This window comes from Cynara cardunculus, assembly GCF_001531365.2.
Source record: "Cynara cardunculus var. scolymus isolate 2C chromosome LG 16, CcrdV1, whole genome shotgun sequence".
Taxonomy (NCBI): domain Eukaryota; kingdom Viridiplantae; phylum Streptophyta; class Magnoliopsida; order Asterales; family Asteraceae; genus Cynara; species Cynara cardunculus.
The window spans coordinates 19,181,521-19,192,620 of record NC_037543.1 but is presented as its reverse complement, the minus strand read 5'-3'; the positions used below and the strand labels follow the sequence as shown (position 1 = coordinate 19,192,620).

General features: G+C 32.3%; 1 protein-coding gene across 1 annotated transcript; it reads left to right on the top strand.

The window, feature by feature from the left end:
* The first annotated feature begins 3,250 nt into the window (after positions 1 to 3,250).
* LOC112529075 (3-hydroxyisobutyryl-CoA hydrolase-like protein 1, mitochondrial) lies at positions 3,251 to 10,633 on the top strand. The gene is made up of 14 exons (XM_025140149.1): positions 3,251 to 3,376; positions 3,455 to 3,538; positions 4,179 to 4,247; positions 4,569 to 4,632; positions 5,214 to 5,293; positions 5,851 to 5,934; positions 6,226 to 6,310; positions 6,899 to 6,984; positions 7,302 to 7,423; positions 8,819 to 8,879; positions 9,281 to 9,379; positions 9,615 to 9,716; positions 9,804 to 9,845; positions 10,502 to 10,633. Exons 1-14 carry the CDS (start codon positions 3,251 to 3,253, stop codon positions 10,631 to 10,633), a joined length of 1,236 nt encoding a protein of 411 aa, XP_024995917.1.
* Positions 10,634 to 11,100: the final 467 nt, after the last annotated feature.

The window sequence follows — 11,100 nt, the reverse complement described above, 5'->3', positions numbered from 1 at the left end:
TAAACAGTATTTACGCATAAAAAGTGGTTTTTAAAAGTTTTTGTCAAATGGTTTATAATATAGAATATATTTTGTTATATATAATTTAATTTAAGTTTAATAATAAAATAATTTATTTTTGGTTTAATATTATAAATTTTATAAAGATAATAATTAAGTATTCTGTTAGAATTTAATGATTATCTATACTATATTTTAGATTTTTTATATTTAAAATGAGATGTTTATTCTGTATTTGATTGTGTTTATCTGCAGTTAGTTACACCAATTTAGATATGGCATGAAATCGGACAGGGATGAAATCGGACAGGGATGAACGGGTTTAAGAGTTTTTAAGAGTTTTAGCCAAATGCTTTATAAGATAGTATAGACTAGAATGGTACTCGCGCAATGCAGCGAAATACATATTGATTTTAATATTTCATTTTATTCTTTATCTCAGTCGATGTTATAATATGGTCTTATGTTATTTTGAGAAAGTGATGATGTTTTTATTTTTGAATAAAATATAAGTTTGAAGATATCATAAAATTTTGACAAAATTATATCAATATTAGTATCAAGTTAACTATTTAAAATTCCTCATTTTTTGTGTAATTTTTTAATTCAATTTTTTTATAATTTAATTTAGGTACAATAATGAAGTAATTTATATTTGGTTTAATAATATAATTTTCTTATAAAGATAATAATTATTTAGTTTGTTAGAACTCGATAATTATTCTAATTATATTTTAGTTAAAATGAGATGTTTATTCTCTATTTGATTATGTTTATCAGTTAGTTATATAAATTTAAAGCTTTAATAAATTGTACTTATGTATAATTTACTTGTAATCTTGAATTTTAAGTAATATGCATTAATATATACAGTACTTTATGCATAACAAAAATATATCGATATTCGTATCAAAATAACTATTTAAAATTCCTCATTTTTTGTGTAATTTTTTAATTCAATTTTTTTATTATAATTTAATTTAGGTACAATAACGAAGTAATTTATATTTGGTTTAATAATATAANTTTTTTATTATAATTTAATTTAGGTACAATAACGAAGTAATTTATATTTGGTTTAATAATATAATTTTCTTATAAAGATAATAATTAATTATTTTCTTAGAACTCAATAATTATCTAATTATATTTTAGATTTTTTAAAATTTTAAAATAAGATGTTTATCCTCTATTTGATTATGTTTATCCGTAATTAGTTATACGAATTCAAACATCGAACTTTAATAAATTAATCTTTTTAAAAGTTTTTATGTTTTGGTGTAATTTCCTTAATTAAATTTTTTTTAATTATAATATAATTTAGGTTTAGTAAGAAAGAAATTTAATTTAAATTTAATAATATAATTTTTTATAAAGATAATAACTAAGTATTCTGTTAGTTATCAATGATTATCCTAATAATATTTTAGATTTTTTTATATTTAAAATGAGATGTTTATCCAATATTTGATTATGTTTATCTAAAGTTAGTTAGACGAATTTTAGTATGAAGTTTTAATAAGTTGTACTTATGCATAATTTACTTGTAATCTTAAATTTTAAGTAATATGCATCAATAAACAGTAATTCATACATAAAAAGTGGTTTTAAGAGTTTTTGTCAAATACTTTGTAATATAATATAGATATAAACATAATTCTTTATTTTGAGGTGGAACACATGTGAGAATTGGAGATAAGGGAAAATGTGTCTATCTCAAACAACCATAACCTCTGATTTGAGTATAGTTACGGGCCCATTGAAAGGTCTCGAGAGCTCACAAGCTTCGACAAATCGCTTTCGACGGTTTGGCTTGATCGTTGGAACCAAACTCAATCACACGATATTTGGCTTGAATTCAAGTCAAACTAGGGGCGTTGAAAAGTCGAGTCAAGTACCATGCAGTGTGGGCTCAATTAAAAAAAATATTATTTGGCTCGAATTCAATTTTTTTTCAAAATAGTGCTCAAGCTTGATGCTTGAATACAATATTGAGTTTACAATATAGAATTGGAAAAAAAAATCGAGCAAGTTATAAAATATATTTAAAAATCGAGTTAGTTATCGTTTTCGTTCATGTGGTATGTTGAGAAATTTGGATTTTCGTCCATTAATTTCATTCGTTACAAATCTTTTCTTGTGATTTGCATTTTCGTTTGGTTTTGGCCATCCTCACTAATTAAGGTCCGTTATCTTGGTATTTTGCGGCTTTCTTCTTCTTTGAGCTCTTGAAGAAAGTCAAGTCCAACCATCGCATGCTCGTAATCTATTGAATCAAGATCCGACGCTTTTAGAATTTTGAGAAACCATTGCTTATATGTATACACGTAGGACGACAATCAAATGAGAACCACAAACATGTGAGAACCGATATAAAAATAATTTTTTTATATTATTTTTTTTCCATTAAAAGCTATGATTTAGCATATTGGTTCACATATGTTTTTTTTAACCTTATGAAAAAATTACATGTGAAACTTTTTTCTAATTTACTTAGTGAAACAAAAAATACATATAAAAAATATTCATATGGTAAAACAAATACATGTGAAATTATCACATTATGAAACAATTATATGTTAAAACAATATCTTAAATCCTAATATTTTGATGAAGAAAAATCATGTAAAAGTTTATTTTTAAATTGATTCTCATAAGGTTTGTAACCTTTTTGTGGTTCTCATTTGATACATATACATATATACACACACACATATATATATATATATATATATATAAATATATCCAAATGTCATTTTGGATAGTGATAAGTATTTGAGGAGTAAAGAAATGATCATAGCCCTTCATACGGTCAAAATCGTATTTGACTGGTCAATAATTACGATTATGCTTAAAGATAAAGAGGATGATCTTGTAGTCTTATATAAGAATAAGACATAAACTAAAATATTATTGATTTATTTTCATTTGATATACCTCTAATATGATATTTGTTTTAATGGTCAACAATCTTCGTTGACGTGGTCACCATCCCTTAAATATGCCACGTCAAAGCAAAATGACCGTAAAATATGATGTGCGATGTAGTTGGTCAAGTGTGGAATGCTGTCGTGAATTCACCGATCACCATTTCGCCGGCTCAAGTACAAAAGGACCATTATTATGGTGGTGTAGGTGTAGCCATTATCGGTTGCAGACGCTAGGGTTGGCTAAACTAGACAATGGACCATCATTCTGATTACAAATTCATCCAGATTTCTCCATTTTTACACACAATTAATCCTAGTCAATGCAGAGCTTAGCAAGAAGACGACGATCTGTTGGTCATTGTTCTCGATCTATCATCAATGAACTCAATCGAAGAACCAGAAGCTTTAGCGTCAATCATTCACTCATCGATCATCCTGATTCCTCTGTGAGTTCTTCAACTTCAAATGAATTCAATTATATATCCTTTTTCAACATGATTTTGATGAATTGATGATTTTAACAGGAGGTATTATTGGAACAGAATGGACATTCCAGAAGCGTAATTCTCAACAGACCTTCCTTCCTCAATGCCCTAACTACTTCCATGGTTCGGTTATCTTTCTCTCTCTCTCTCTGCCTTTTTATCAGAGGTATTAGAGGTCCGGTTTAGACGGTTTAACCCCTAGATTACAAATCAAACCGTGACGGCAGTTTGATAGTAGGGGCCGTTTATCAAACTGCCGGTAAAACTAACACTATTATTTACTTACTTAGTCCACCAAAACAATATCGTATGCAACAATTTACCCGGTAAGCACTTACCATGGTAAGAGTTGTCGCCGGATAAGACTCTTGGTCCTTGTCTCGCTCTTAACGGATAAGATTCTTGGCCCTTACCATATTCATCCGGTGATGTAACGTGACTTGATAAGCGCTTATCCGGATAAGCGTTTGGTAAACGGCCCCTTTTTTATGATCCGGTTTAATAAGTGATCAAATTGGGCAAACCGACCGCTTTTTATGATCCGGTTTGAATAAGAAACGTCCAAACCGAACTGGACTGAGTAGTTTGTCTATTTATCAGTTATATCTTTCCAATCATGAATCGCTCCATAATTTATATATGGTTATATATTTTCTTTTAATTTATAATATATATATATATATATATATATATATATATATATAAGAAAACAAATTAATTTATTTTATATAAGTAAATAAATTTGACTATTGGTGATGGTCAGGTAAAGAGGTTGCAGAAAGCATATGAAAGTTGGGAAGATACCCCTGATGTAGGTTTTGTTGTAATGAAGGTACATATATATATTAATTGCACTTTTTTACTTGCCAATTACCTACCATTTGTTTCATAATTCATCAATTTAAACTAAGGGTGGTATCCGATTGGTTTGATGTTGGGCTCCAAACGTCAAAAAATATCTGGAGGTCCAAGTTCAAATCCAAGAAGAAATAAAAATTCACCTATGACCATGGAGATTCAAATGCAATGACTCCAGGCTACCTGCAAAGCAGGTGGTTATGCTGAGATTAATCGGCTTGCATAGTGGGTTGGATATCCGGTTAATAAAAAGAATCATCAGTTCATGATTCATACTTCTGGATTTTGTTTGTAGGCAAATGGTAGGGCTTTTTGTGCTGGTGCTGATATAGTTGCCATCCATGATATGATAAAAAGAGGTACAAAAAAAAACATTTTTTCTGTAGGCATACCGGAATAAATTTGACTTTATAGAATGTCAAATATGTTTAAATGTTCTTTTAAGACTTAAGTTTATAGGATCAAACAGTTGTGTGTTTTACACCTGATAAGAGACTTTTTCCACTTACCAGGTAAGACTCTTGGTCCTTATTATGCCTCTTCCCGAGTAAGATTCTTGGTCCTTATTATACTTAATCGATAAGATAAGTGATATTGGTAAGCCCTTACCTGGTAAGCATTTAGTAAACGGCCCATTGGTCCTATTAAATAGAACATTTCAACATATTTTGTTGTTAAATGTGGGTGTCCGGGTCAGCTTGTGCGCACCTCTACTAATCCGGGGGACTTGGAGAACAGACAAGAAAATCCCAGTGGCCTTAAAGAACTCGAACCGGTAACCCATAAAGAGAATCCCCAAAAACCCAAGTCTTATTACCAATTGAACCAACCCCGCAAGATTATAATATCATATAACTGATTTTATTGTATTGTCTCTCTTTCTATATCTATCTCTTGCTTGTATATTTTTCACACTGACATCCATGTAAACCTGTAATAGGAAACATTGAAGGAAGCAAGGAATTCTTTTGGGTGCTATATAAATTCATATACTTTTTACATACATATTTGAAGCCACATGTAAGTACACACTACTTGATCTAGCAAAAGGGTTTCAACAACTTAGATAGTATGCCAATTATTTCCAAATTTCATGATAAACTGTTTTATAAAATTTAAGTTTATATAACCAAACAATCGTACATCATATGTAAAGATCTTACAATAAGTTGATAGAACGTTTTTGGATGTCATAACAAGATTTTAGGACGATGTTGAAATAAAACATCCTATTAGTCATTTTATTACAATATTTGGAAACAAGTATCTTATACAAAATGTGTTCACAAGACACTTCTTAAAAGTATCCTAAAAAAACTAATGTGATATTTTACTTCAAAAGTGTCCTAAAAACTTGTTAGGATATCCAAATACGTCATAACATGTTACTGTAACACCTTTATATAGGATGTACAATTGTTTGATGTTATAAACCGAATTTTATTAGAACATTCAACCATTTGTATTGTTTATTTGCTATATGTATTGGACCACCATCATATATCCTTCTCTCTCTCTCTCTCTATATATATATATATATATATATATATATATTTTGGATTACTGGTGTGATTTAGGTGGCTATCTTGAATGGGATTACCATGGGTGGAGGGGCTGGAATTTCCATTCCAGCAAAGTTCAGGGTTGTTACTGAAAAAACTGTAAGTATCTGCGTATATTTCATGTTCAACTTTTTTTCATAAACAAAAACTACTTTAGAGTCCCATGTTGATTAGATATGAATTATTAAACATGTGTATATGCAAAAATATATCTACTCTCTCCCTAAAAGCTCTTTTTTCGGATACGTTTGATACATTGGACATGACAGAATAAAAATCACTATTCCATTTAATGACTGATAATCTTATCTAGTAAAATAAGTGAGAGTGATGACTCTTAACATGTGTTGGTGTTGATAAAGGGGCCCTAATTCTCCTATTGCACTGCAGGTTTATGCTACCCCTGAAACATTAATTGGTCTTCATCCTGATGCTGGTGCTTCATTTCACCTTTCACATCTTCCTGGCCATTTAGGTATCTCCTTTTCTAGCAGGAGATATATATATATATATATATATATATATATATATATATATATATANTATATATATATATATAGGGTTGGGTTCACGTGAGACCAACCTGTTTTTGTGAGACCCGTGAGACCACATTTTTACATGTAAACTTCACAGCAAAAACACTCTGAAGGTTAAAAAAAGTCACCTTCACAACATTTTGCTGTGAAGTTTCAAGTGTAAAAAGATGGTCTCACGGGTCTCACGAAAACAGACTGGTCTCGCATGATCCCAAGTCTATATATATATATATATATATATATATATATTATTTGCATCTTACTGATAACCCCTCAAGAATTTTCATATTTGGTTTCAAAATAAAATAGAATTTTTTAATAATCCGGGTACTGAAACAGTCGTTCTATCTTTTGAAATAGAGGTCAGGTCTGTATACATCTCATCCCAGACTCTATCTGGGCGGTCCATTTCTATCAGTTTTCAAAATCACATAATGATCAAACTTGTAGGATTGACATAATGGTTTTCTAAATTAGATAACTTGTTGATCAACAATACTGAAATGAAAGATCCCTCATATATACAGGAGAGTATCTGGCTCTAACAGGAGACATACTCAATGGAGAAGAAATGATTGCATACGGGCTTGCGACACACTATTCACAAAGCTCGGTCAGTTCTTTTGGCATACTGTAGGAATATATGAAACCCCATTAGATTACTTTTCAAAAGAGTTCTTTGAGGATATGAGGGAGGTTTCAACATATATTAAGGAGAAATGGTAGCCGACGTGGGACTTTAACAGACCCCCTCCAACGGAGGCTACATGGGCAGAAATTGTCCCAAGATGTCGAGTCCTAAGAATATGGGGAACTTCATTAGATTATCTTTTAAGCAAAGAAGGGACGTTCCAACATATATTGAAGAGAAATTGTTCAAGTTTAGCTAATATGGAACTCTAACACATATTATGAATCACTTCCCCACAGAAGCTTCCGTTAATTGAAGAATGTCTCAGAAATCTGAAAACCGATGATCCTTCTGTAATCAAAACTTTTCTTGAAAAATACAGTGATCCTCCCTCTCCGGATAATGTCAGCGTTACCCAGAGGTTTGTTTGTTTGTTTGTTTGTTTTTTTTTTTTTTTACTATTTTCTATAATTATCATTTATTTTGAATTGGTACCATTACACATATGAAGAGAGCGGGTACAATCATTTGTTAACCAAGTAAATAGTATAAACTTTACAGACTCATCAGATGTGCTAATTTTCTTGATTAATAGTTATGGTTAAATGAGATGTTATAAAATGATGAAAAGAGAAAGATATTAAATTGAATTAAATGGAGGGAGATTTTGGAATAAATTGTTTTTATTTTTGAAAGATGATCATGTTCTATTTTGGAAGATAATCATCAACTACAACATTCAAGATGGATGTTACACCCGGTGGCGGACTTAGTGTGCAAGGAGCGGGGGATGGGCCCCATGAATTTTTTTATAAAGGTTAAAGGTAGTTTTTTTTTACTTTTTACCTCGTCCCCCTAGTAAATTTCTGGAAGTGCCCCCACGTCACAACCAAAAAAGTCTCTCGAAATCAACAAAACCCCAAAAAAGTCTTTTGAAATCAACCAAAAATATTAAAAAAGTCTCAAAATGGGCAAAAAAAAAAAACTTAAAAATCTCTCGAAATCAATCAAAAAACTTTAAAATTTCATCAAAATTGTGGAATTAGGCTAAAAACACATCAAACGATTTTGCGGGCCGTTAATCTACCTTAAAGGTTCCCCGACTAGGCAAAAATCTTGGATCCGCCACTGGTTACACCAATCATAATGAATGATACACCAATCTTGATGAATGATACACTATTCATGCTATATATCCATGAATGTTTGCGACACACGACGCACTCTGCTTTACCCCTTGGTTCACAACGGAAGTCAAGTTTGCAATTGAACCTTCTATGTAAAGGCGATACAATATGATATTGTGACGTGTTTAGACATCTTAACAAACTTTACGGCATTTTTCAAGTAAAAGTTTTGTTGGCTTTTTTAAAAGATACCTTGTTATGACACATTTGGACATCCTAACAAACTTCTACTACATTTTTCAAATAAGTGTTCTGTTAGCTTTTTCTAAGGACGTCTTTGAGCATTGTCTCGTGAAAACATCCTTTTATAGGAATCTTGTGTTTAAAAAATATGTTTTCAAATAATGTCATATAAAAAGATTAATAGATAGTTTTATTTCAAAATTGTCCTAAAAACTTGTTGGGATGCCAAAAAACATCCGATATGCTTATTGTAACACATTTATATAAGACGTACAATTATTTGCTTATATAAACTAAGTCTTGATAAACAGTCTATTATAACACCTAGACATGATCTGCCCTCCTATAAAACCGATTATGTTGTACTAAATTATCCATGATATCTAGGATCTGCATTACTTTGTGCAAATCAAATTGAAGCTGATTATTTACCTTCATATGTTTAGGATGGAAACAATCAACAAATGTTTCAGCCACAATACTGTTGAGGAAATTATCGACACCGTGGTAACATTGGAAGTTTCAATTTTTAGCACGCTCATGAAATTTTTGCATACATACTAACGGAGATGCACAAAAAAGTCTTAAGCCCAAAGTCTTGGCCCCAAAACACCAGTTCGAACCAGGCTCAAAACCCGAAATTTTGAGGCCAAGTCAGGGCCTAGGCCTGGCCTGGAAAAGCCCATCGGCCCCTTTTTCGACCCCAAATCATGGCTCAGCCTGACCCTGGACTAAAAGCATGGACCATTTTTTACTCACTGAAAACTACTTGGAAGACATGGGCTAGGCCTGAAAAACCCAAGGCTTGTGCATCTCTAATTACAGACCCTACATCTAAAATGGGATATACCAGGTTCAATTTGGTTTATGAAACTTCTAGTAAAGACCATGATCTAAAAAACTAATAGGAAAATGAAGCTGCCAAAACTCACGATGGGTGGTGCGAATCCGTCCTAAAGAAACTCAAATACGCATCACCGTTGAGCTTGAAGGTTTCCTTGAGATCAGTAAGTATTTTTTTTTATTTATATAATATTTATATACGGTGAATAATCATGCACATTTATCATTTTTAGTGAAGTTTGAACCTTTTGCCTCCTGAGAGGTTGGACTCTACTGGTAACTTGATTACCACTGGCCAATGATCCTTTGGTGGCACCTTTCAAGATTTGCTTCTTTGGCTTGGTTCCATAACCGAAAGTTTGAGTTTATAAGTTTAGTTATCCTTCATTTCGTGTTTAGATACGAGAAGGGAGGTTTCAAAGTTTTGATCAATGCCTAATTCGCGAATATAGACTGACTTCACGAGCTGTGGCCTGTGAGATCTCGAGTGACTTTCGTGAGGTATATTGGTCAACATTACTCGTTCATCTAATTTCAAGATTAGCTTTTATCCAACTGTATCACGTTACCGGCTAATATCTTCTTTAGGGTGTTCGGGCACGAATGGTGGATAAAGATTTTGCACCAAAGGTATGAGCATTTCGTATTTTGTTGTCACGACGACTTGTTATATGTTTACTTGAAGGGTATTGAGAGGAGTAGAGATAACATGAATAGGTCACGTGTTTATAATTGTTTTACGTGTTTCACCTGCATTGGCTACTCGCACACTAATGTAACGTGCACACATCATTAAATCCCAATTACCTACCTATGTGTTTGCCTGCTTGCACACACCTTTGAATCGTTCAAAAGCAGAGGGTTTTCACAAATACATCTTCTTGTTCAGTGGTTGGGGTAAGATCTACATACATCTTACCCTAACATGCCCTACTTCCGACTTTCGAGTGGGAACATATAAGGTTCGTCTGGTTGGGTTCGGGTAGCTCAACTGGTAAATATTTGGGCTTGCTCTATTAAGTCATCGGTTCCCCTCAAGGCCAGCTGAGAGTTTGCCAGGTTATTCATGTCAAGTTCTAATTAGATTAGCTTAGTTGCATGGAAACTGACCTGAACACCCACGATTGCCAAACTATACATTTACAAATTTTACTAAATTACCCTTCTTGGTGTTTCTATTTCTAATGTACACAATGTATCATCAAACACTATTATAGGTTATTTTTTATTGTTCAATGTCATAGATCTTTGTTAATACTAACTTAGATGCTTTTCGAACTTTACAGTGGGACCGACCAAGCTTAGACCACGTATCACAAGACATGGTGGATCGGTCCTTTTCACCCCTTGGTGCACACGAGCCTGAACTTGATTTGCCTACGCAACAAGGAGAGGCGTTCCGTAAGCAGCATCATTAAAATCGCGAATTAGATATAAACAACATCATTAATTAATCTTTCGATACAAATTATTTCTCTGCATAAAATTGTTTCAAATCTGAACGTTATGACATACTGAAACAATTAAGGTAGAACGTAGCCCTATGCCAATGTCATAGAGGCGCAGGGCTACACGCACGTCGCTACTTATTTTATTGCTTTTTATTTAATATGAATATATTTCCCTTGCTTTTTTGATCCTTTAAAGTAGACTCATTTTCTTATTGAGCGAAGGCTATGAAATAAATCAGATTTATTAAAAGCAGTATGTGGAATATTCGGTTTTCTCCTCTTCCTCTGTATCCAAACGTACAGTGTTTGAAGCAATCGAGAACTTTTCGTCTGTCTGACTTCCTCTCCAAAAAAATCTCGAACAAAGAATCCAAAGCTTTTGTGCAACTCGTCAACCGAAGGCAAACAACTCGTTCCAAATGGAAAAGCCATTC

What these genes read in the sequence shown, in the direction of transcription:
- LOC112529075 (XM_025140149.1), top strand. Translation starts at nt 3,251, where the DNA reads ATGCAGAGCTTAGCAAGAAGACGACGATCTGTTGGTCATTGTTCTCGA. An exon ending in ATACATATTTGAAGCCACAT is followed by an intron (nt 5,294 to 5,850) that starts GTAAGTACACAC and finishes GGTGTGATTTAG; the next exon opens with GTGGCTATCTTGAATGGGAT. An exon ending in TGAAGGTTTCCTTGAGATCA is followed by an intron (nt 9,380 to 9,614) that starts GTAAGTATTTTT and finishes TTTCGTGTTTAG; the next exon opens with ATACGAGAAGGGAGGTTTCA.